Raw genomic sequence first — 27,789 nt, 5'->3', positions numbered from 1 at the left:
TTTATTCTCTCACATATATAAACAGGAATGATTTAGTATCATTTTTTGACAATTTCTTTGTATTCATAACACAGGATCTCCCCCCACCTCCATATTGTCTTATATACCCATTTTAAGCACTTATTTGTTACTGTTTCTTCTTTGCCTTTATCCAGAATGTCTCAACACATTCTTTAGTTGTTATCTTTTCCTGTAATAGAATTTGTATCAGTCTTTACCAATTTTACTAATTAGCAAATTGAAGGCCCTATAAGGTATACTGCAAAAAGAGGGTCTTAAAGCTACAGGGTAAAATGCTAGTGCTGAAATTCCGATGTTTAATTCCTGCTTTTGTGTGACATCCATTCATCCCTCTGTGGTATCCATAACTGACTACAGAAAGAATATTAAAGACTGTGTATACCCTTCTCTCTGCCTATTATGATGGTTCTAAAATTCTACATCCATAAAGCTTGAATAATATGATTCTCATAATGTTAACTATGAACATCCCTTAGCAGATCTTCATTTTGATTTAACAGCATTTTAATTTAGTGACTTAGATTATTTTCAAAGAAGCACCAAAGATTCTATAGCATATGTAATTATACATTTGAAGCACATATAATAGCTTGAAAGAAAAGTTAGAAACATGCTATTTTTTAATTAAAGACACATTTTGTAAGAAGCAATATAAAAGTAATTCATATGAGATGTAAATGGAAGGGGGTAAACTCTTGAAGGGAGTAAACCAACGTATTTTTTAAAGATCAGTAAGTGATGAAACTGGGTCTCCAGTTCAGGTATTTTGAATATAGTTTTTGTATTTCTTTTACTACAGTCTTTCCCTTTAGACCATAGCCATTCACAAAAATGACTAATTTTGGAGCAATGATAATATATTTTTCATGAGAGGAGAATGAATAAAATATATTTAAAAGGGTGACATGCTTTATCACATTTGATATTTGATGAATATCATGCTGGTTGATGAGAAAAATCTGCTTTCTCATAATGAAGCAAATGACACAATCCTTTTCTGGTAAATATCTCCTGTTTGAACATACTTCTTATTTGAATTATATATATATATATATATAATATACTTCTTATTTGAACAATGTTCTTTGTTCTATTTTATGTGAGATAGGGATAGAGACACATGGATGGAGAGCTACCAGGTAAGCTTAATGCATCCAAGTGTAGGTTTGCAGTTTCATCATACATCTCTAAGAAAGCTAATTAGCAGAAAAGCTTAAATAACATAGATTTAATTTTATATGGCTTGTACTTTACTAGATCTATATTTAAAATAACATTTTGAGTATACCCCCTAAATTTAATACTCAACTAAATCCAATAAATGATCTATCAATTACAAGTTAAGCCATGTACACTATAATTCAGTATTAAATACCTAAAGGTGCTCTCTTTGAAAAATGGCAATTCCATAAACAGAAGTACATAGTTAACTTTTATTAATCAACAATGATAAGACTATTTCATCTCTTGAGCTGTCCCTTATTGGCTATATCATCAATAAATCAACATCTATCCCTGTGTTATTAAGAAAACTTGAGGAGACTGTTGATGATGGAAATACAGTTATTTTTCTTTTTTGGTACCGGGGATTGAACTCCGATACACTCAATCACTGAGCCACATTCCCAGCCCTATTTTTGTATTTTATTTAGAAACAGGGTCTCACTGCATTTTTAGTACTTCCATGTTGCTGAGTTTGGCTTTTAACTCAGAATCCTTTTGTCTCAGCCTTTAGAGCTGCTGGGATGAGAGACATGTGCCACCCGGCCGGGCCATAAGTTTATTTTTCAATATTGAATATATCCCAAACAAATATATATTTATAATAAAATATTTGCTGAATTTTAAGACCAAATATGCTCAAGATGAAATCATTTGTTCAAACATGGCTGCATAGGCACCCTGTGAACATGGTGGTGGATGGATGACTTCTGAGACCCAGTCTCTTTGAGAGTCTGATTCTGTCACTGGTATAGAGGACTGTGTGAGCCATTAGTTCTGGGAGGCTTCTATTAATATAGCAGATTTCCACTCTATCCCCTTGATTTTATATTTCTTTCTTCATCATATTTGCACTATTATCATCTGAACATTCTTTCCTCCCTCATTTTAATTCAAGATTTCTGTTATCTTCTTGGATGAATACTAGGCAAATAAAATGTAAAGAGATGGCTGTGAAAAAAACTGTTCTGTTGCCAATTTTGCATGGAACAGTAGGTTAAATAAGGCTTGAGAGGTTTCTTCTCTGTAGGAATTTTTAGAGACTTTAATATGTTAATGTACACTGAAATCTCAAGAGCCAGATAGTGTTCAGTTGTGTTGAAGTAAAAGGTGGTTTAAGGACATCCTTCCTCCAGCATTGCCTTTCACTTACTTACCTCCTTCCTTAACTTTCACATGCAAGTCACACTTTGTTACTTTAGCACAAACATAAATGTTGCTGTAGAAACATTTAAATTTTTTTTTCAGTGTTGGTTACTTTTTATCCACATTAACTCAACCAGATCATTTGAAGCATATTTAAAGTAAGTTCTGTCCATAACTTTTGGTAAAGCACCTTCCTCACTCTTTAATAACTTCAGTTAATAACTTTTTGATCATAAGTTTTAAAATTTGCATATGTAGTTATATTCAATGGATGAAAATGTGATCAATTAAATATATAAGACATATATGATCCTGGAGTTATTCTACTTGCATTTGTTTCAGTAGGATAGTTCCTTTGCATTTGAGTTTATTTGGGCTTTTTAATGGTACTCATCAAAAAAGTCAGGTAGTAGAGAATCAGATCCCTATATGGTAAATTCAGAGAGGAAGCAGATAAATGAGTATAAAAGTTTTACATAAACCCTTCACATTTTTTTTGAATGATTAACCCTAATATTATTTTAAAGAAAATAAAAGTCATGACTACAGAGATAAAAGCCAGGAAAAAAAATACCTCTCATAAATCAGATTGACCTATGTAGTATAGGTATGTAATATTTACACCGCAAACTCTGTAATAGGCATTTTGCCCGCATTTTATATGTGTCTAATGATACTGTTAAAATTGCCAAAGGGATTTTCTTTCTTTCTTTCTTTCTTTTTTTTTTTTAAATCTAGTTAGGTCAGATAAGTTGTATTTCTCAAAAGCTTAACAAAGTAATGAAAACTATTAATCCCTAAATTTAGTGTGTATCATGGTTCTTGGCAAAGTAGACATTTAGTAAATGAGTTTATGTTATGATTTGAATGTGAGGTGTCCCAAAGCTCATGTGTGAGACAATGCAAGAAGGTTTGGAGGAGAAATGAGTGTGTTGTAACCTTAACCTAATCAATAAATTAATCCTTGATGTGATTAACTAGTGGTGACTGGAGACAGGTGGGGTATGGCTGGAGAAAGTGGTTCACTGGGGGTGTGGCTTTTAGGTACATAATTTTTTGTATTTGGAGAGTGAAATCTTTCACTTTGATCTCTGATCACCATGAGAACTGCTTCCCTCTACCATACTCCTCCACCATGGTGTCAGCCTCACCTTGAGTCCCAAGAAATGGAACTGGTCTTCTATGGACTAAGACCTCTGAAACTGTGAGCCCTCAAATAAACTTTTCCTCCTTTGAAATTGTCCTGGTTGGGTCTTTTAGTCCCAGCTTTTAGTGATAAAGCTGACTAAAACAGTAAATGACTCTTCATGTTCAGCTTTTGGCACAATCAGTTTGCTTGTTTGCCTTGCTCATCTCCTCTTTTCCCCTGTATTTGATGCTCAGTCACACTTACAAGCTTGCCCTGGATATGCAGCTTTCTGTTGCTCTGTATTCGAAGGTCATCTGCCTCAAATTCCCATTCCCTGCTTTTCTTTCTGGGGAATTCTAATTTATCTTTCAACAATTGTATTTCATTTTTTCTTCACTTTTACACATTGTGGTAAATTATTTGTGTTCCTCTTTTTTTCTATTTGGAGTTTCTTCAAGAGATGAAATGAACTTACACAAAAGACTTGGAAACTTGTATGTATTAGTAAATTTGGGTAAAATAGTGACCAAAAGGATGAGCATTGCATTCATATATAATAAGACAGAAAAATTATTGTATGAAATGGGCAGACATAGAAAATCTGTTTATCTTGTGTTGCCTGCAATATGTTTATATTGTTATGTCATTTTATCATAAGCACAACATTATAAAAGTGAAACATTGGTTCTGGTTCTGTGCTTTTAAATGGGAGGACAAATGGCGAGTACAGAGGTAATTGAGGATTAGACATTAGAATATAACAATTGTTTGTTATAATTGCTCTCAGATAAACCTTAAAAAATCAGAAAATAAATATCTTATGAACCATGTTAGTCTTCTATTTTTTCATTTTTTTGTAAAAGCAATACTAGTTTGATTTCCTTCCATAATATTAAACTTGAAACAAATTATATGCAAGCTTGGAGAAAACCTACATCAGTAGAAAAGTCATGTTCAGTTATGTGGTTTATTTTAAGGGGAGAGTTAAGAATGAATTTGTTTCCTTACCTTTCTGATGGAATCAAAATGATTAAAAATGCATCATTTCATTTATTGGTGGCTATTATGCTTTGTTGCAGAACTATATAAGTACTCTATGATTTATAAAAGTGTAGTTATATTTTTGATGCTTGAAAGACTCAGGACAATCTTCAAAGGTACTATTGAATGTTTTCCTTCCTTTTTGTTACCCTCACCATCTTTTTAACATTTAGAGAGTAGATGTAAAATTCTATGGAAATGAATTATGAATTTATCTTCTCTTTTCTAATTAATAAGGAGTATTACATCCTTTTTTAAAAAAAATCTTAGTTAAATACTTGGGTGTAGCTTAGTCTGATTTAAGGCTAGAGAAACTAATTCATTTTAAACCTCTAAATTATCAAGGAGATTTTGCTTAATCTTTTAAAAAAAGACTGAACTTTTGAATCTTCACATCCAAACAACAGAGGAAATTATTCTAAAAACTGTTCTTGTAACTAAAACAATTTAGTTGAACCTAACCTAATCCTAGAATTCTCAATTCTCCCAAGACAAAAAAAAAAAAAAATGCATTCTGACAATCATACTTTTCTTCTTTCTTGAAAAACTTATATCCTTTATTTTCATCATTTTAAACACTTTATAAATGAGGTATAGCTGCAACATTGCAACAGTTGCTAGGAGTCAATGAAACACACCCTGTTTCCATTTGCACTAGTCTGGCTGACATCTGTAAAGGTGTTTCTGTTTTCTCTGAGAACAATCAACTCAGTGTATTCTAATAGGACTTGTCCATTCAAACCAATTCAGACAAAAAGTAAGATTAAAGAAGTAAAATTCACTTTCTTAGAATAATTTTAAATCTTTTGAACTTCTTGTTTTGTTGCAGATCCTGACTGAGCAAAGCTTGATATGCAAAAGGAATTTTATAATGAAGCAAAAGCAGCCAGCTCTGCCAATGCTGCAGTGCGGGAAAACGCTGAGATGATTTTTTTTTGCTGTAGTAATTTCTTTGGGTGCTTGATTTGTTCCTGCTGCATCTCATTCATTGTTACTTTAATATATGGAAATGAAACTCTAGTGGGTTTTTTTAGCCTACACAACAAATTCTAGAATACATAGGTTTTCCTTCATTTTTGTTGGGTGAGAGTCTGAATAAGAAAGCTTTCCAGGTAATTGAAAGCTCACCTTCAGAAGCTCCAATACTGCTGGGTGCTCTTTCCTTAAACACATAGAAGCAATGTCTCCTGTCCATGTTTTCAAGTAAGGCATATTCAGATTTTCAATTATTCCACAATTAGTTTTTGAGTGATATATTGGTAAATGATAGACTCTGCTCTGATGGAAAATGCATTTAATCAGGAAAGACAATTAGCTAAACTGATGCAATATAAGGGACCTACCCCTTTTCTCCCTCCAATCTTTACAACTTTGTACTCAATAATGTTCCATTTCAATTTCTTCCTTTCCCCTTTACTCAGCTTTTATCATATAGAATACTCTTCATTTTCTTTGTATTTTTTTTTTTTCTGCCCTGAACTATTCTTGCCCCTTTTCTGTACTTGGGAAAACACAATGCAATTTTAATTGAAATACCTGTTTTCTCTCTCAAGCATTCCTGATTGCAGTGGACTTTATTTGTCATTCCATCTGCTGACTTCTGGATACATTTCATAATATTTCTGTTCCTGAAGCCATCAAATGGTCTTGTAATGATTCATTCATGCTTTTTAGTTCCCCGCTTGAGTGCAAGCATTCCTTACAGGGATCTTCTATGACACTGCAGATCCTGCCTGGAACAACATCTGGCACGTAGATGTTGTATGAACCTACAAGGTGTGGAGAACAGAGTTGTTCTTCCCACTGCTATCCAGATGTTTGCTACCTCATCCTTGTATAAATGACTTGAATGCCCAAAGCCGTGATCTCTAATTATCAGACAGCTTCTGGAGTGACTCCTTCTCCTCATAACTAAGGATCTTTCTTTTCTTCTTTTTGCTTCTTTTTGTCTCTTCTGTCTCTTCAAGTTTGGTTCTGAGTTTTTTTAAAATTAATTTGGGTATGAAAAAAGAAAAAGATTTTATAGCCATTAGCCAATAGCTAAAATTCCTCAACCAGCTATGGAGTACAGTGGCTTTAAATCTCTAGCTTAAAAAAAATCCTTTATTTAATGTCTTTTTTGGGAAGTGCAAGTGGAACACACAGAGTTTCAGATTTGGTATAATTCCTAATGTTTGAGAATTGTAAAAATTTGTAAATGCAGACTGTGGATGTACAATCTTGATCTTTCAGTCAGTGTTGTCATGCATTTACCAATTTGCCCTAGATTCTGCCTGGAACCTGAGATCTCACTTTGGTGGTGCTAGACATGTAGATATCTCTGAGCTTAGAATAAGTTAATTGGAGCCAAGCCCATTATTTCACCCTTATGCAAAAATGGCCACATTTATGTTGGGGTGGGGGAGAAATTTCTTCTTTCTAATTGATCTTGCCCTGAGGTAGGATTATTGGTTTTCTTTGGTGATGCAATAAGCTTCTCAAAGGTCAATCATAGCCTATAGGGATTTTTGATTAATTTGTAAACAGAATGGGGAGGTCACTGGGTTTGCCAATTATCTGAGGTTCACGTTGTATCTCTTGGGACACTGACTTTCCCTCTCATATAGTGAAACTGGCAATACTGCTGAAAGGGGTGCCAATTAAATCTGAGATATGTCATAAAGAGGCAGTTTGAGATATGCATGAGCCAAATGTAGAGCTGTTTTTCCCCCCCTGTCCTTTTATTAAATATCAGTTTCGTACTGTATGGCCAGCCCTTACTGTCTTTTCCTAATAAACACTAAGAATCCTTATCCAGCCATGGTATGTCCTGGGGTTGATAGAGTTCCTATTCTCTACCTAATGCCTTTTATGTCATCATCTATTCATGAAAACTGGCATTCATAGCAAGATCCCTGAGGCAGTGTGAAATTCTTGTTCTCTTTCCATGAATTATATTTCTAAAAGAAAGAATATATTTTAATGGGATTTTGGCAAACAGCTTTGGTTTAAACTTTAGTTAAGTAGATAGGAGTTACTAACCACAACATAAAATTATCTTTAGTTTGTAATTTTGCAGAACATAGTACCTGCATTTATGTGGATGTGTAGAGTAGATACCCGAGAAATATCTGAAGAATTAATAACTGTACAGAAAAGGCCACCCAATTGAGGTTTTACATCATACTTCTTTTCAAAACATATTCCATGTATAAAGTTATATATTTCTTCATGATCAAACACAATACAGAAAGACTTCATTGGAAAGAACATTATTGATTTTTAGAGCAAGCAAGGTTTTTCAAGACAATCTCAGATAAATTTTTCTTATTTAAAGTGAGAAGACAAAACATAGGTGATTCAAGAATAAAGTAATTCAATGTACTTTTTTTTTAAAAAAATAAGCAATTGAAGATTTTTTATCTATCTCTCAAAGAGTGAAAATACCTCTGTTTTTAAACACTATAGTTCAGTTTATCTGTTCCACAGTATTAGAGTTGGAGGCTCAATAACAAAAGAAAACCAAGCATCTAACTGCAGTACCCCAGGGTGTTTTCACAGTGAAGTGAAAGGTCTGAGCAGTCACTAAGTCTTAAGTGATATTTTGCCAAAATGTATTTTGATGCCAAAAAGATAATTAAGGTCTGGTTTGTTGTTTTTTGCTACTGGGTTAAAAATGTACATCAAAATCTAATATATTTAAATGTTCAATTGATAAGGCATAATGTAGAAACCCTAGGAATTCTGCAAGTATGAAATTGGGGATTTAAAAGTAATAGAAATGTGTGAAAATAATAGGTAGAAGGCTCTTATTGTAATCTGCTTATTTTGACATAAAAGCAGTTTTTTCAATTTCAGTTATATTAACTCATTGTTCGATGTTTTTATTTCTGTGAATATTTTAACAAAATCAACACATGTGCTTTAAGTTGGTTGGAAATCTTAATCTAGAGATTATATAAATTTTATGTATATTTTCATGTATAGGAGAAATATGTTTATATTTTTTTTCAAAGACTTTAATCATTCACCTATTTTCTTAAATGAATAGAACTCTAAAACATTTATTTATAAAGTTACCATAAATGCTTTATATGTTGCTCAATTTAAATTGTCATGTGTCCCACCTCAAAGATGATGGGACTTAACAAGTTTAAGCTATTGAAAGCTATTCTAAAACCACTGATGCAAAATTACTCAAGAAAATTAGGTGAGATGAATAAAGCTAGTGTCCCAAGTGGTACTTTATAATAAGTACTGAGGATTGAACCCTGGGGCATTTACCCATGAGCCATCTTCCCAGCGCTTTTTTTTTATTTTTTATTTTCAGACAGAGTCTTGCTAAGTTGCTTAGGGCCTCGCTAAATTGCCGAAGATGGCTTTGAACCTGTGATCTTCCTGCCTCAGCCTTCCAAGTTGCTGGGATTATAGGCATGTGCTATTGTGCTGGCTGTACTAACATCTAGTTCAGCCAGTAGTATTAATTCAAGCACAACTAGAGCCTTTTATCAAAAATTAATCACAAATACATCCAACATTTGAAAAATATTGTAAATTTCTTTAAAAAATGTTTTCCCCCTGGAGATGGTGGACTGACTGAATGGTCCATTGAATTTAGAGAGCCAAAAATACAATTTGTTTGATTAAATTTGATACAAAGAAAGTCACAGTAAACCTAACTTTGTAGTTTCATTATATTTCTATTGCCTTAAATGGCCCAGTGGTGTTATTTATATAATTTCTTCCATTTTCTTATGTCATTTCATGAAAGGAAAAAATATCTTAAACTACACTTCCAAATATTTATTCTTGTCAAAAGATCAACATACAACTTTAAACATCTTAATTGACTTTATTTAAGATTCTAGAATTGCACAGGCCCTCAGAACTAGAGCAGGTTCAAAGATTTCCAGGGTTGTAAAGTAGTCAGACAACATTTATGGACAGAAAACAGAAGTGACATAAATGACAGCTTAATTGGTTACATTTCAGTGTTTTGCCTAATTTTGAAAAAGCTGGCTGCCGGTGACTGTGCAGCTCAGCAGCTGTGGTGAACTAAGCCTCAGCTACCTGCAATAGATTAGGTTGCCCATCACACATCACTCAAGGATTCAAGAAGATAGCCTCAGGGCTAAACTTAATTTAATATTCTGATGCTCACTTTTTGAAATGTTTGAATGGGTATATGGCTAACTGCAATTTTAAACAGAAGCACATTTATAAGAACTAATTAGTTCATGGCATAAAAATAAGTTAAAAAAACATTTACAGAATATGAAACGCTTCTCTATCCATTAACATATGGTTGTTGTCCATTAATGTATGTTGAAAGAATATCATGTGGGCTATATCTGTTATGTTTTTGCAAATTGATACAAATTAAAGTGTCAGGGAATTGATTACTGACAGCATGCCACATAATGTAAAGTGTGCTTGTCCTTGTAGAAATTTAATAATATATCCTCTCATCTTCATTTGGATTAATTTCATCATCTTCTGAGAGAAGGGCTACTTTTTCAAAAGCAATTGGCTGACCAAGTTTATTTAGCATTTCACCTTTTATTTTTAAAATTTTATTAAAACAATTTTTATTGCTGTAGTAATTGTACATCCTTATGGGTAAAAGTCTGATGTTTTGGTACATGTGCATTGTATACTGATCAACCCAGGATATTTAGTTTATCCATCAGATCAAATATATATATATATATATATATATATATATATATATATATATATATACTTAAAACCAGAGGTACCTTAACCACTGAACCACATCCCCAGCCCCCCCCCCCTTTTTTTTTGAGACAGGGACTCACTGAGTTGCTTAGGGCTCACTAATTTGCTGAGGCTGGCTTTGATCCTCCTGTCTTAGCCTCCTGAGCCATTTGCATTATGGGCATGCCCCACTGGGTCAGGCTTCAAACATTTATTTTTTTTGTGTGTGTTCAGGACATGCAAAATTCTCTTTGGTTATTTTTAAATGTACAATACAACCTTGTTAACTGTAATCACCCAACTGTATAATAGGACATCAGAACTTATTTCTCCTGTCTGGCTGTGAGCTCATATTCCTTGACTAATCTCTTCCCCTCTCCCCCCTTGCTTCCCTCCCCAGTTTCTAGTAACCACTATTTGAAAAATGGTTGATTCTCTAAAATTATTTAATGGTTGATTCTCTAAAATTATTTTCTATGTTATCTAAATTTATGAAAGAATTTTAAAATACAGATGTATTGTTGAAACTCAGGGTTATGTACAAATTTCTGACAAATTTTGGATTAGTTCTTCTGTGTGAAGAAGTCAAGAGTAAAACCAAGAAATACTAGAAGCCATTTTGCCTAAAACAATGAGGAATTAAATTACATATAATAAAAAATTATGTTCAGAATTATTTTTAAAGTTTTTTTTTTGGGGGGGGAGGGAAAGTTATGGGAAAATTAAGAGTGCATTACTTTCTCACAATAGAATAGGTTTGTTCTAATTTATGAGCTGTGTACCTGAGAGGCAGTTAAAGGGACAAGAGACTATTACCATTCTCATTTTTCCTATATAGTCTTGATAGAAACAAAACCTTTTAGAATTCAGCAAAAAGAATAGGCAAGGTAGGCACTCAAATTTTTACATTTCTTCAGGAAAAAAAAAAAAAAGTCCAGTTCCCTTAGCAGAAGCTCCTTTAAGGATTATTCAGAGTTTATCCAAAGCACCCGAGTGTGCTGATTTTCTTCTTAGAAACCAGCTAAGCCTCTGAAACGGGTCAGTGTGCTTTGGGCACTCAATTGCCTCCTCCAGACTGCATCTTTTAAGCACAGGTGCTAAGTGGAGGGTCTTTCTGAGCCTTACTCACCCTCTGACAGGAACTTGGCAATGCAGGCAGTTCTTAGAATTGGCTGTTCTGTGGGAGTCATCATGAGTTATTTACAAAGCTTCAGTTGTTCAGGTCAAACAACTCAAACTCTCAATACAGGGTCGGGAGTGAGAGGGAAAGAGAAGGGGAGTTGGAGCTCAAGTGACTGCATTGCTTAAGAAAGTAGGGGAGAAAGTTTTTCTTGGATTCTATAAATACTACTTAAAAATGTTCACATGTCTTGAATAGCTGCAAGCTTAATAATTTTTTTTGGAATCCCTCAGGAATAAACCTCAGTGATATATATAAGCTTATAACTAATATTTCCTAGAAAAACAAATATACAATTGTATATACCTTTCTTCAGTGAAGTGTTTTTGTATTTAGTTGGTGCTTTTTCTTCTATAAAGGGATAATAGGAGGTAAATACTTTGTCAGCTCCTCTTATAATATGTTCTGGATTCAAGTCTTGAAAAAGCAACACACTTTTTACCATTATTATTATTATTATTACAAATGCTAGCATATAGTTGAGGAATAAGACATCTAGTTCATTGCCTTTAATTATTAAGGAGGAACCTCTGAAACAATTTTGGTTTTGATGTTTTATAATTGAGTACTAAAATTATTCTTAGAAATCAGCCTCCCAATTGTTAAGTTTACTATTACAAATCAAATCACATAATGATGCAGTAAAACAAAGTCATCAACTCCAAATCATGTTGCCTAGCCATTGTAGATAAATGAGTATGCATTTGTAAAACCACTAGAGGGCATACAGTTACTGCATTTTTGCTGAAGACTGCCACAAAGCTTTATCATGATATGCAGGATTGGGGGAAAGCAAATATTATCTATTATCGGACAATATTTTCCTATCACTTAATGCAATGGCAAAGCTCAGTTTTATCTTTTCCTGCCTCCTTTAAAGCAAATAAAAATATTTATTGAAAGCTTGATTAAAGGATTCTTCCTTTGCAAAGGAGAGTTAAAGATCATCTTTACCATAGTAGATAATGTATTTACTTATAACATCTAGTAGAAAAATTTACCACACACAGTATTTACTTTAATTTTTTATATCATTGCTTTGCCAATTTGTGTTGCTGTTTTTCATGCAGCTGATTCTCTAAAGGATAAAGGGCCCACATTTTAAGATTTTCTAATATTTTCATAGCTGTAATCTTCAAAATTATTATTCCTTAAAACAGAAAGCCAAGAAGGAGCTCATGATGATTCAATGAGGGTACTTCTATTATTAAGAGTTAAAAACTGAGCAGAAATAGTGATCCTAAGTTCCAAAATGGGCTTTGGTGATCAGGACTATGACTTGGTCCCAGGGAAAAATCATGCAAAACTCACACTCTAAACTTGATGGTTGGGAGAAGATATTATTTGACACAAATTGGGCAAAGGTTGCCATTATAAGAATAATAAGATAATAGGACTTACCTGTTCTAATATATTTTGAAGTCTCTCTATCTCACAGTCTATCACAAATTTCTTCTCTTGTCTTCTGTCAAGTTCCTCTAGAAGTTGTCTGTAGCTGACGTCATTAAAATTTTCCACACATATAGCGCTGACATGCCAACCATTTTGTCCTGCTTTTTCCATTATAGCTTGAAGTATTGAGTATCCTATTGGGCGGGAAAAAGAGTTACTAAAAACCTGCTTATACTCTTTTTTAATGACATATGCAGGCAGTGAGTCTCCATCAATATTTTTAAGCTCCAAAATATACACTGATTGCTTAGAAACTTAAAAATCTGAATCTCTGTTTCAGAATCATTTGATCTTACTTTCTGTATTCAGGGCAAAAAAAATATCGTAAGCTATTGATTGAATGAAGTAGCAACACCATTTCTTGTAAAAGCTCACAAAATTGCTCTATTGGAGAATATTCCATTGGTCTAGACACATTTTCGATGAGAAAACTAAAAACCAAGTCTACCATCACTTGTAGTCAATATCAATTTCAGAAATGCCTTTTGTTTTTTTGCTCACTAGACAGCATTCATTTTGAAGAAATGTTTTGACTTCCCATTGGAGCAAAGTAGTAACAGCTTTGGTTCCACCATGGAAGAGAAGACGTAAAAGAAACAGTACAATGGTATTCATAGGAGAGCCATTACCTTCGGAGCCTCGTTTGATGATATGGACAGATTTATACTGCAAAGGCTTTATGTATTAAGCTTGTCCTCTCTTTACAGGAGTGATGTAGATTGGGAGTGAGTTGAATAATCACTTGGTAAGGGACTGAGTACTCATAAGACAACAGAAGAGACAGGCATTCAAATAAACAAATGCAACTTAGTTTTTAAAAGTGCAGTGATAGAGTACTCAGGATAAAGTGTTGACCAAAGGGAAGGGTAGGCTATGTCTGCCTGGGCTAGGTTATGTCTGCCTGGGACAAAACAAACAAACAAACAAACAAACAAACAAATAAAAACCCACAAAGGAGAAACCACTTGCATTGGTTTTGAGGGCTGAAAAGTGCTGGAGGTGAAGGTATTTTTTATGTGAAGACAGGAAGGTAGAACCACCACACAGATCTACCTGTGGGGAAGGAAAAACACCTGGTCCAAGCATCTGGTTAAGGGAGGAATTATAAATTTATAATCATAGTACTGGAGTTATATCTTCATACTGCTTTCTCTAGCTCTCAGTTTTGAATTGTAATATTAGGGAAGAGAAAAGATCCTTCAAACCTATAAATACCCTTAAACACGGATTGGATAGGATCACAGACTTTAGTAATTTTTTCACTTTACAGCTTAGCATAAACAAAACATTCTAATCCTCTTTAAGAAAATCCAACACTTATTTGAGCTCATGCTATATCAGTTGCCTATAATTTCTCCCTCCCTAAATTCTGGAGTTAGGATAGGGAGCTGGTGGTGGTAAAAGTGAAGATTTGAAATGAATACACAGTGCTTGCAGGATAAGAGCACATTTTTTTTTTTTTTTTGGCTTTCTGATTATATGTGAGTCAGATTCAGGGACTTTGATTTTGAGTTATGCTTTCCACATGTCAGAGTTTCAAACATTACGATGCTCAGGTAATATCAACAGATGGAACTGATGATGAGATCATATTTGAAATATAAATTACCTGATATCCTGCCAAATGAAATACTGCAGCAGTCAGGATTCATTTTTATCTAAATGAAAAAAAAAATCCCCAAAGAAGATAAAAGGGGGCATATTAATTACTCTGTAATTATTCTGGTGTATCTGTTGCTTTGCTTAGTCTTTCCTTTTGTAATGCAGGCCAGTAATTACCTTTTGAAATCTTCCCTAGCCCTCCCCACCTCTGTACCTTCCTGGAAACTTGGGACTCTTTATCAAAATTCCTATTCAATACATATGTAACATGATGGTATGCAGCCTTTCTTAATGCACATTTTCAGACCTCATTTCTTCTGTTGCTGGGAATTGCTCTCTGATGGAAATGAAGGCAACATTTCTTCTTTCTACTAACATTTTGACACCTATGAATGTGTTCTTTGAGTTCAAAGTAATACTTTAAAAAAATGCCTATTGACATTTTCCCCCTTTTCTCCTTTGACTTATTGTCATACAAAAATAATTCTGAGATTTTTTTTTGTTTGCTTGATTGTTTTAGAAATGATAAAGATGGGCCACACAGAGAGAAATAGTTTTTCTACTCCCTGTGATCAATCCACATCTTAGCTTAGTTCTCCAGACATTGCTGCTATTTTTCGGCCTCGCGTGGCTGTCAGGACTCATGTCGGTACTAGGCATCCTTGTTGTTATTCTACTGCTGATGTGACTTGTACAGGATGCAGAGACACACACCTTCCGAACAAAATTTACATGTTTCTACATAGCATAATGAAAAGATCTACAATAATAAATCCATAATTCATGTTCAGCATTTTATTATCTAATTGATTGGATTTAGAAATGATGCTAGACTTGAAATAAGAAAAAAACCCTCAGTCACAATCTTTGTTAAATGTCAAAGAAAGTTGGCTACCTAAAAAGCCCCATTAATCAAAGTCAGAAATGAATGGCATCTTTTCATTGTGGTGCAAAGGACACACAGCTACAGTTTCAGAGCCCTAGCTGAAAACTTACATTCTTTTATAAGCTGTGTTTGATTTTAACCTGCTCTCATATTATTCATTGCTGCTCAGATGTGTGTGTGTGTGTGTGTGTCTTATTTATTTGCCAAGATAGCTGGGAATAAGTTGTAACTAGGAGAAAATACTGCTGTTGAATCTATGATTATGTAACTTAGTTGTTATATAAACTAGAAAGTCACATGTCAGGTCATACTACTTCTACATCTGGCTATAATTTATACCTTCTAGCTATTAAAATGTGTAATATAATATACTGTGGTCAAAATATGAAGGCTGCAGGTTTAGGTGAATTTCAAATGGTTGAAAGGAGATTTTTCTACTGTAAAGAATATTTTAAATCTTGCTTCTCCTTAAAAAGCTGTTTTAACACTTTAATGTGTAATATTTACTGAAGACCTAAACCATCCATAATTTTATAAGGTATATCTAGATAAACAAAGATGTGATTCTTGTCTAGCAAAACTGATAGTTAGGTAACTAACCATTAAGCAAAATATACAGTATTATATAAATAACTTCAAAGGATTAAAAAAAATTTTTTTAGAATAATAGGGAGAGCATGCCATAGACGTGATCACATTATCAGATTATAATAAGTAACCAAAACCTTTTTCATATACATCAGAGAATACTATCAACTGCACATAAAATATTTTAAAATATGTTTTCATACATATAATTATATGCACATTTTTTTGAAATAAAATCACAGTGGGGTAAGAAGTCCTAAGCTACTGCATTCTTACACATCAACAATTTTTATATCATCCACAGATAATGACCTATTTTGGATGAGTAGCATCTCAGAGTTGCTGCTAACCACACAAATTCAGTTTATTTATTTGATATTCTTTTGCAAGAGTTATTTGATGCAATTGTCTGTACACAGAGCAGCAGGAAGAGAAGCTGGAGATATTTATGCCAGGGAGGAAATAATTTTTAAAGGACAAGAATTGTCCATATGCCATAAAAATTTTCACTTTGGAGAGGACAGAAAAGTGGCTGTTGTATTTTCAGTGAGAAGGACATTGACATATTCAACATGATCAGGCAATGAAATGCTGGATAGAGAAGTCATATTTCAGAGGGGTGAGACATTGAGGAGAAAACAGGAAGAGCTGACAATATAGAAATTTTCAAGGAATATAGTCTGGATAACAAAGTCATTAGATGAAGCATATGTCATTTTGATGAACATGAGATATAGAAACATCTAAGTTATGGGAACTAGTTTGGGAAGGAGAGACCCAACTGTGCCATTGGGTGTCACTTAATCTGAAAGTAATAAAGGGAGATAGCAGCAGTTTGTACCTACTCACATTAGAGCCACCCTCATTGGTCTTACCAGTTGCTCTACAGGCACCTGCTACTTCATCATCACTTTATCTGGTCTGACACAAGGCTAGTGGACTTCAGGAGCAAGGGGTGTGTATGTTTGGAAATCTACTTCATGTTGCATATTGACTTGAGCATAGGAGAGGAATAAAATTCTTCAATCCTCAGTGCATTTAATGTCACCAGACTGGAACTATAGAGCAGATTTAGTGACCATTTAGTTTGGACTTCAGCCAAAGCAACTTAGTCCTGAAATAATGTGTTCAAAGGCCACAGTCTGAACCTCAAGGTCTCAGTACATAGAAGGAGTAACCAACATTGTAGCTTGGTTAAAATTATCTGCAGCTGTGACTATGGCATTTACTTATGCCACAGTTCAAGAAGAGCATAATGAAATAAGCAATGATTTTCTTACTTACACACCTAGAAGCTATCTATGTAAACATGAGATAAGATGGAATTTTTTTTTTTGCTGCAAATGCAAAAATGATAAAAAGAATAAATCTATCTTCAGAGATGGATAGAAAATGACTATTTTCAAACATGGTCATTTTAAGTCCTATATTTTCCCAAGTATTTTTTTAAATACTTTTTAATTGTAGATGGACACAAAACCTTTATTTAATTTCTTTATTTTTATGTGGTTCGGAGAATTGAATCTAGTGCCTCACCTGTGCTAGGCAAGCGCTCTATCACTGAGCTACAAGCCCAGCCCCTCTTGTATTTTTTGACAAAAAGATTTATTGTCTTGTGGCCCTTATATTACAGTGCTCCTACCTAGTTCAGATGACACTTTATGAAGGAATTTGACAGATTAAAATTTTAAAGCATTATAGTAGAGTTTATCTTTTTTTTTAACTATCAAATCTCTCTTTATCCAAGACAATGGGATTTCATCCTTCACCATGTAAACAGTCACAATAAATGCATTTTCTTAACTCTCGTTCAGCTGGATATGGCTCTGTGACAGAGCTTTGGCTAACAGTTTTGTGTAGAAGCTTCAGGAAATTCTCCTCCAAAGACCATATAAGTATGCTTTATATCTTGTCTATTTGACCCTTCCTTCACCTTGCTGCCTAAATGGGAATTTCTGCCACTTGGTCATGGACTGTGAATGACAGAATGACCACACAGAAGGACCCTGGGTCGCTGGTGGACTACTCCTTCCTGGTCACCCATCCATATTTTCATATGAAAGAAATAAATATATTATCTTGTTTTATCTGTTAATATGGCTTAAGCAAAGTTTTCTGTCAGTTACAATTGAACCTAATCTTGATTAATACAATCATGTAGCTAGTATTCTCATCTATTTGCCACAGACTCAAAGCACTAATCATCTCCTCCAAAGAATGCCCAATTTTCTCTTGTTTATCTTGACATGTTCCAAAACTGGGCCACTGGGAAACTCTTATTTCAATATTACAAATGGTCGATTCCCTTGATTCATATGTCCACTCATTTGCATAGCAACTGTATTGATTTCTGTGAACAGAAACTCTAATTATGGCATTTATTTACATAAATCCTTCAATGTTTTCATATTATTTTTATGATCCATACCAACAACTGGTCATGCTTGTCCCCTAACTCTCTCTCCATGCTCATCCTGGGTCACTATCCTCCTTTCTCTCTATAGCACTGGCCTTCTAGAGGAACCAGAAGGCACCACACAGTCTCAACCAGGGTCTTTACATATATTAATGCTCCCTTGGAAGGACTACTTCCTTCCTCTTTTGCCTTCTATTTATCCTTAAGATATCATCTAAAACATCACATACACCCCGACTAAAACACTTTCCACTGAAATAAACTCTCATAGCTTTCTGCACATTTTTTCAAAGATTTTTATTACAGTTTCTAATTATACATTTAAATGATGATCAGATGGGAATCTTGTTTCTCCTACTATGCTATAGTTTCCATGAAAGTAGAAACTATTTCTGTCCAGTACTTTTCCTGGTAGCTACTCAGCAAAGTGATGTTTGGATGCATGAGTAAAGTAATGGCCAGCCTGGCATGGTGGGCATACCTGTAATCCCAGTGGCTCTGGAAGCTGAGGCAGAAGGATCTCAAGTTCAAAGCCAGCCTCAGCAACTTAGCAAGACCCTGTCTCAAAATAAAAAATTCAAAAAAAAAAAAAAGGGGTAAGGACAGGGGATGTAGCTCAGTGGTTTAGCACCCCTGGGTTCAATCCCCAGTACCCTCCAAAAAAAAAAAAAAAGTAGCAGTCAGTTCACAAACAGAATCAGGGTATCAAAAGGCTCAGAGCTGAGAGGGAGCATGGTAGGTCACATGCAGGACCTAACTACTTCATTTTATCTTCTGTGTTTAAAAGGACAAGGAGTGTATGTGGCATGTGAAAAGACTTCTAAGGCTGGAGAGATAAACAGCAAGTGACAAATCAGAAAAACCTTTTGTATAATCTTAAGGAATTTGGTCTTTGATTCTCAAGGACTTAAGAAGAGATCCACAGTACAGAATGTGTCTTAGAGGAATACTTATAGCTGAAGTGAGGAAAATGTGATATATGTGGGTGACGCAGAAAAAGAAAAGTCACTTAAAAGACCTTACTGCAATAAGAGGGATGGAAAGTAATCGGAGTGAGATTTGGGATCATGTAGAGATAGATTCTGGATTAAAAGGGAAGAATAAATCAACCTGGTGATAAATGAAACATAAGACAAAAAGAAAAGGATTTTGAATGCCACACTATGTTCTGGTGTTCATTCTACATTCTACTTTTTATTTTCAGAGGGAAGTCAGGTCTTTCAGGGGATATAGCTTAGTATTAGAGCACTTGCCTCATATACAGGAAATAAAAAAAAAAAGAAATGAAAGAGATGGAACTCAGATCTTTTTGGATCTCCAGAAGGAACGCCTATTTTTCTATATGAATTTCAAGTATCAATTAACTTCTGATGAAAAAAATTTTAGAGCCACCTCTCTTTTCACCCAAAGCAGTATGATAAATTTTGATACAAGTTGGAGACACTCATTTTTCTCTCTTGCTACAGGAATCAATTATTCCAGAGGTTTGAGTATACTGTACAAATACATTAAATCTCTTCAAGTTCGCCTCCAACACATTTTTTAAAAAATTTTGTCTCATTTCCTGTGGGCCTTTACCAAAATCTTTTTGTAATATAAGCCAAAGTTTTAAAAATAAGCCATTCTTGAAGACTGATTTTTCTACTTACAATAAATATTAAACATAATTTCTATATAGTTACTGTTTTGCTTATAAAGTGAGATTTTAGGTGGATATAGTGGTGCATGCCTATAATTGCAACTACTCTGGGCACTGAGGCAGAGGGATTTCAAGTCAGCCTGGACAACTTAGTGAGAACTTGTTTCATGTAAAAACAAAAGAGGTCTGAGGTTGTAGCTTAGTGGTAGAGCACTTGGCTAAAATATATGAAGCCCTGGGTTCAATCCCCAGTAATACACACACAAAAAGTAAGATTTTTATCTGGTTTCATATCACAGAATATAAATTCACAATTCTAATTTTATTAATTTTTATATTACACTATACAAAATTTACAACTGAAACTTTCATAAAAACACAGCTATTTTATTCTCAAAAGGGAATTAAAACCTACGTTTGTGAATTGTTAAGAATCTGATGCCTTTGTCTTCTGTCAAGCATTTAAAATCCTTAAGACAAAAATCTTCAATGTTTAACCTATTCAATATCCAGTACTTGAGAGGAAAAAAAAAGTGTTAAGAGGAAAAAGAGGGTCAGAAGTGACTTCACAGAGGAAGAATGCTCTGGACTACCAAGTGGTCCTTAGAGAATGAGGAGGGTCTACTGAATGGAAATGGTGAGGAAGAAAGAGCCACTGTACTACAAGGCCCAGCCACAGATGCAGGAGGCTTGGGGAGCCCACAGTGCATGTGAACAGTGGCTAGTTACTAGATTAGCTTGCCTGAGTAGAGGATTCACAAATGACATTCTGACTAGTAGTGTTTAATAATACAATCAGAAGGTCTTATCACAGCCCTATGAAGTAAGAATCATCCTACCCTATGAAAAGGTTTACGTGATTTCTATGAAATCATAACCCCACTAAGTGGCCAAGCTGTAAACTGAACTCAAGACTTCAATTCTCAAGTTGAAGGAGTTTTCATCAGTCTTTCTCCTGCAGATGATGAAATTAACAAGGAAGGGTGAGGCCATTTTGTGAAGGCCATTAAATAGCAGACAACATCAATTCTTCTTTCTCTCACAGTCCCAGCCCATATCATATCATATGCTGTCAGTGCAACCTTCAAAATATATCAAGAATTTCTCCTTACCTCAGCCACCTCCACCTTAACCCAAGTTTTTGGACAGAATTATTTCTAAGTAGCTGCATGGATTTCTGGTTCAGACTTTGTTCTATTCTGTCAGTGCAGAAGCCAGCTTTGAGAATCAAACTTTTTAAGTAAGCCAATTCATACTACCAAAGGTCAAAACCCTCCAACTGCTTCTGTACACCAGCCTGCAAGACTCCAGAGCTCTGGCCTCCTGTAGGGCTATCTCATGCTCAAACATCATGCTCAAACTGGCCCCAAGTTTTGCCTTGGAGCGATGTCCCCAAAGGTGGGGGTTCACTATTTCACTTCCTTTAGGTCCTTATCCAAATGCTGTCTTTTGAGTGAGGCCATCCCAGGTTACTTGATCTAAAATTTCAGCTCCCTCATCCTGGATCTCCTATCCTGCTTCTCTGCTTTACTTTCTCCAAAGCATTTGCTGCTATCTAGTGTACTCTTCATTTTCTTCACTCATCTTGTTTACTTTCTGTTTCTTCCACAGAATGTAAGCTTATGAAGTCAGGACTTTTGTTTTGTTCACTCTGCCTTTCAGTGCCTGGCATCTAAAAGGCATACAATAAACAGTTTTAAAGAATAATTAAATACTGTAAGTTTAGAAATTCTTCCATTGATAGTAATAAAATATTGAAGCTTTGGAGGAAGGAAGAGACAGATTTTTAAAACTGCTTTTATCATGTTAGCTAGATATAGTGAAAATGATGGATGAGTGGAAAGAAGGAAGAAAAGGAATCCAAATGGGAGTTGACTAAAATTAACACAGGTATAATTCAATGACTCTTCTCGTCTAGCCTGATTCTGGGGGGCGTGGAAAGGGAAGAAAGGAGACTGTCAGTTGCTTGTTTTATTCTAAATTATATTCTTGTTCTCTCATTCTGTACTTATCCATATATGATGAGGCCAATTTTTCTTACATCAACTGAAGCCATATGAAATTGCTATTTCTTCTGATCAAAAATAGTGAAATATCAGCAATATCTTATTGTTTGACCTAGAGATATCTTTTGAATTAATAATAAATAATACTTAGTGTTGTTAAAATACCTAAAAAACTACTTAATTTGCAGTTTACACATTAAATCCTAAAAGAAGTAGGAAAATATAAAAATTCCCAAACCTAGGAATAGGGAGGTCATGAGTTGTAGGACCCAGGAGTACTATATGGGATATCTCAAGTTTTTCCCAAATATTATTCCAGTATTTATTATTCAATATTTATAACAAACATCCTGAGTCATTAATGAAAGTTAAAATAAACTTCAAAAATTTCAGAATTAAAGTAAGTTTGAAATACATTTTAAAGAGCTCCATTCTTGATTCCTTCGAAAGCTTGAAATGGCACCACCATTTGACCCAGCTATCCCTCTCCTCCATCTATACCCAAAGGACTTAAAAGCAGCATATACAGTGACACAGCCACATTAATGTTTATAGCAGCACAATTCACAGTAGCTAAACTGTGGAACCAACCTAGATGTCCCTCAGTAGATGAATGGATAAAGAAAATGTGGTATATAAACACAATGGAATATTAGTCAGCAATAAAAGATAATGAAATCATGGCATTTGCAGTTAAATGGGTGGAGTTGGAGAACATAATGCAAAGTGAAGTTAGCCAATCATAAAAAAAATGCTGAATGTTTTCTTTGATATAAAGATGGTGATTCATGATGGGTTGGCTCAGGGAGCATTGGAGGATTAGATGAATACTAGATAGGGCAAAGAGTTGGGAGGGGAAATGGGGATAAAAAAGATGGTGGCATGAGGTCGATATCATTACTCTAAAAACATGTATGAAGACACAAATGGTGCGAGTATACTTTGTATACAACCAGACACATGAAAAATTGTACTCTATATGTGTAATATGAATTTTAATGCATTCTGCTCTCATATATAACAAATTAGAATAAAAAAAGAAAAAAAAGAGCTCCATTCTAAATGATTAAAAACAGAAATACTTTTGGCTTATAAAAACAAAAATGGAAACAATCAAGGATGGTGGCACAAGCCTGTATTCCTAGTGACTTGGGAGGCTGAGGCAGAGGGATGGCAAGTTCTAGGCCGGCCTTGGCTACTTAGTGAAACTCTGTCTCAAAAATAAATAAATAAATAAAAAAGGGCTGGGATGTATCTCAGTGTTAAAGCACTCCTGGATTCAATCTCCACTGCTCCAAGATACAAAACTAAAAACAAAACAAAATGATTAACTCTGAAATATTGGCTCATTGGTTGAGCAAGATAACCAATGCTACATAGAATTCTGGTTTTTAAAAGACCAATTAATTTATTCTACCTGTGCTGAAGTTTGAGTCCAATAGATCTCATTAATTAATCATGAAAACAATCACTAGCAACAAAACACAGACATGTTACACAACATATTAAATATCAGTTTGTTATATTCACATGCCAAGCTGTGTACTGTAAATAATATTAATTTTCATCTGGCTTTTATACACAGAGCCAAAACCATTCATTTTGGTTGATTTGAAAGTGATGTTTTAAAATGTTACTTTTGTCTTTTCTTCAGCACAGGAGTAGCAGTACATAATTTTCTTGTGCAGATTCTGGCGAAAGGATTTGCATACAATTATCGAGACAATTTCTGCTCCTAGCAGGAACAAACACAGGATGAAGTAAGTATTCACAATATGATTAGCCTAATTTTCATATCCCACTGAGGCTAGCTCAATTCCAAGAAGTAATTGTAAGCTCGTGTCAGTGACTGAGAGTGAATACATTTGATTACTCACTATTAAATGTCTTTAGTGGGGAAATGGCCCTGAGCTGATCATCTAAACTCAGAGTGACTTCTTGAACGGCATGCCAAGCAACAAATGGTGGGTTCCTTGGCAGACTTAGTTACCTTCAACCATGAAAGCTGAGCTTCTTATTTTCACTCTGGTTCTAAGGCAGTTTATTTGAATTCCTTAACTTTCTACTGTTGCTTTCTATATATCAAAGATGATTAATGTTGGGTTTTTATCAGTCATGATGTTTTTCATATTTATAATTCTGGACAATCATGGTGTATACTCAATATCCCACACTTCCCTCAGAAAGAAAAACAGAAACCTGTCTCTTACTCTTGGTTCCTTATTTGGTTATTAGATACTCAGCCACTTTATTCAGAAACACAAGAGACAGTCTCAGACTTGTCCCTCTTCTCACCTTTATGGAAACCAGTTCTGCTCTTTCTTCCTAAACTTGATATTTAAGACATTTAGTGACAATTACCTACTTGTTTATTCTTTCATTTTCATTCACTGCTTGTTTACCAAGTGCTGACTGTATGCAAATCCACTGCTCCAGATGTTGTAGATACAGAAATAAGCAAAATAGTAAGAGGAATCCTCTTTACAAAGTCTATACTCTAGTGCTGAGACACATAATAGAAAAATACTAAATACATAAATGCATTTATAATATAATGACAAGAGGTGATAAGTGCTATGAAGAAAGGGATCGAATTATTGGAGTTGGTCGTAGGAGAGATGCTTATCTTCCCAAACCAAGTTCTCTCATACCAAAAAGTATAGTTCTCTGAATAAACCAGATTCACTGCTGCCTCAATGCTTTGTGAGGGCTGGTACCTGTGCTAAAATGCCTGCTTTCCCCACACTCTCTGGCAACTTCCAACCTTTCCTTCAGCTTCAGCTTCAGACCATTTTAGAAGACTCCCTTGATGTGTTCTATGTGGAGCCCTTTTTCTTTATAGTTCCTTAGCTAACTGTCTGAATGGTAATCACAGTTCATGCTACCTTGAAAATATTTATTTATTAAATAAGTAAATCCTATATGGTATTTTTGAAAGTACTAAAGACAGTACTTGAGCCAGTCACTAATCTCAAGGATGTTCAATTACACAAAGTGTTAATTGCTGGTTTGCCTATTTAGTTCCCTTAAAGTCTAAGACTACTTTATTCATTTTTGTTTTCCTAGTTTTTTTTCTAAATATGAAGACTGTATCAATAAGAGTTAATCTAAGGAGACAAGTAAAACTCCTGCCTTTAAAAAATGTACCCCCATTTGATCAAGTCTAATAATTATAAAGATAATAACAATAACACTATGGAGGGCCTGCCTAATCCAGGAATATTGAATTAAGTGCTTTGTGGGCATAGTGTTAGTTTTATTATCTTCATTTTATCTAAAAGAAACTGGTGATAGAGAACTTAAGTTTTTGGCCAAGATCACTTAGCTTAATTGGTAGAGACTCATTCTGTCTGACATTAGAGCCTGCTTTTTATTCTTCTCTGAGATATGCTCTGTAATACAATGAAAACTTAATTCCATTCCGTTTGGATTAATTTTATTCTCCTATTAAGAATTCATTTTTGGCCAAGAAATATCCCTGACCACAAAGCACTCCTAGGTTCTGTGGGTATTTTCAAGGAGTGCTGTGGCTTCTGCTTCTCACATTGGGAATGTGCTTGCTTTTTTCCTCCAAGCTCCCAGGGAACTGAGAGCCCCTCCTGACAGCCTCTGCCAGATCTGGCCTCAGTGTTACAACTGCTGCCAATATTATAGTAACAAACACAGTTTCTTTTTCAGAGTAGATAGTTGATGCAGACCTGTGGTCCAGTTTGGCTAATGATGTGGCCCCTGGCACTGCTCAGGACACAAGAGCAACTGCCCTCACTCTGCAGGGCATCAAACATAAATCTAGAATTAGGTCAACTTTAGTTAAAAGCTTTTGAATCATTACTTAGATCTATCTATATGCTTGCCCAAGTTCTTCCCTTCTAGGAACAGTCAATAAGACCCCATGGGAGTATTTCACAAACTAAATCTGAATCACAGTGTGAAATGACTTGTTGATGCCAGGATTAATGTAGGCAAGTTTCCTGAGTAGGTATTAATACAGAAAATCAAAAATGTATTTCTAATTAGGATGAAGTTTTCCTGAAAGTTGTATTATATATTATAATGGATATAGAAATGTTTGTCTATAATTTATAATTTCAACAAATTTGGAGCCAAGTTGGTATTATCAACATGAAACATGAGATCAAACTATTTTTCATCAATTATTTAATGTCAGTAAGTCACGATATCACTCCCTCTTTTGCTTTCTGAATTGATCTGTACTCTTACCACTGACATCTTGGTTGAAACTTAATAAGGCTGTCACGGCTCATTCTGATGAAACAATGAGGCCCTATCGAATTAGTTGTGCTATTGAGTTTGATTTAATATAGATTTGGGAAAACATTGTTGTGATTTTTTTCTAAAACTGGAGAATTTAGGAAGGCAATATGATATACAGAACATATAGAAAATATTAAGCAATCTGTTAGGCTTGGTTCTTTTTAGAAATTTTGTTTTAAAAAATCCTGAAAACCATAAATTTGAGTGGGACATTTTAGGGTTGGATTTTTAGGGCTAATTATAAAGTTTGATATTTCAGTGCCTATGATAGGTCTTTGGTAACCAAGTTTGCAGGAGGGAAGGGATCGTCATTGCTGTATGAAGTTCTATGCTTCTAAGTTTATATAGCTTATCTCATGTGGGGCTCCTATGCTGGTTCTGCCTCCATTCATTTCACAAAAGGTGAACTTGGGCATATTCAAAATCTGGAAATTTATCTTTAGGCTAGTTCTCTCCACCCATACTTCACACCTCAGTGTCTTCTTAGGAACTGTGCTAGGTATCCAGCACAGATCAATTCAGATCTGCTTTTCATTTACCCCATCCTGTCCTCTGTTGCTGATGGAGAAGGCTGACCTGTATGGCCTGGGTCTGTGCTTTTTGACTTTCACTTGAGTGAACTAAAAGAAGTGGTGGGAAGGTAGGACCACCTTAAAGGGTTGTAATGATTAAACATAACATTTTAGAAAAGAGTGAAGTCAGTGTATTTTTCCGCATGATCCCTTTCCTACCAGGTTCATATGGGACGTAGTACATCACATAAATACTGGCCATCTTCTTTGTTATTCAGTGTTCTCTATAAAACTAGTCGTCCCCTGCCTTGTCATTCAGACTTATGGTGGTAAAGGCTCTATGCTGTTGCTCCCTCTGGAATAAGGGCACCACCCCTTTTCTTATTGGTGTTCCTAAACCCTGTCTGAACCTTAAGTAGTTCCATTATTAAGCATTTCCTGATCACCCCATTAGTACACACCATTGGTTTACCAACAGCATAGCAACTAATTGAATTAACTTTAGTGTAAAGCAGTAAATTTGGTAGAAGGAATATATAGGTAAGATTTTTCCATCTATCTCTTCTTGATTTAATGTAATTTCCAAGAATTGTATGAGACAGTTTGCAATTTTTATTATGTTTTCACATCTTTCAGGAGATAAAAAAGGACAATGCTCAAGCCTTATATTCTGAGATGTCATTCCTTTCAAATAAACTACATTTTAATACTGAGTCAAGTATTAAGAATGCATACACATATTGAGTCATATTATATATACATATATATAAAACAATATATGTATACATTGAACATATACAATCTTCAATAATATATATATGTATATATATTATATATATATATTTTTTTTAAATAAAGTGGGCTGGGTTTGTGGCTCAGAGGTAGAGCATTTGTCATGCATGCATGAGGCACTGGGTTCGATATTCAGCACCACATAAAAATAAAACAAAGTTATGTGTTCACCTACAGCTAAAAATA

General features: G+C 34.6%; 1 protein-coding gene across 9 annotated transcripts in view; it reads right to left on the bottom strand.

The window, feature by feature from the left end:
• The window catches only part of Gria4 (glutamate ionotropic receptor AMPA type subunit 4), a 333,715-nt gene that overhangs the window by 86,178 nt on the left and 219,748 nt on the right, over positions 1-27,789 (bottom strand). For all 9 annotated transcript variants that reach the window (XM_026399030.2, XM_026399029.2, XM_077797709.1 and 6 more), the window contains exon 4: positions 12,837-13,021. In XM_026399030.2, coding sequence (XP_026254815.1) covers positions 12,837-13,021 — 185 coding nt within the window. The remainder of the gene's footprint in view (positions 1-12,836; positions 13,022-27,789) is intronic.

The sequence above is a fragment of the Urocitellus parryii genome, chromosome 4 (assembly GCF_045843805.1).
Source record: "Urocitellus parryii isolate mUroPar1 chromosome 4, mUroPar1.hap1, whole genome shotgun sequence".
Taxonomy (NCBI): Eukaryota; Metazoa; Chordata; class Mammalia; order Rodentia; family Sciuridae; genus Urocitellus; species Urocitellus parryii.
This window is presented reverse-complemented; position numbering and strand designations above follow the sequence as displayed.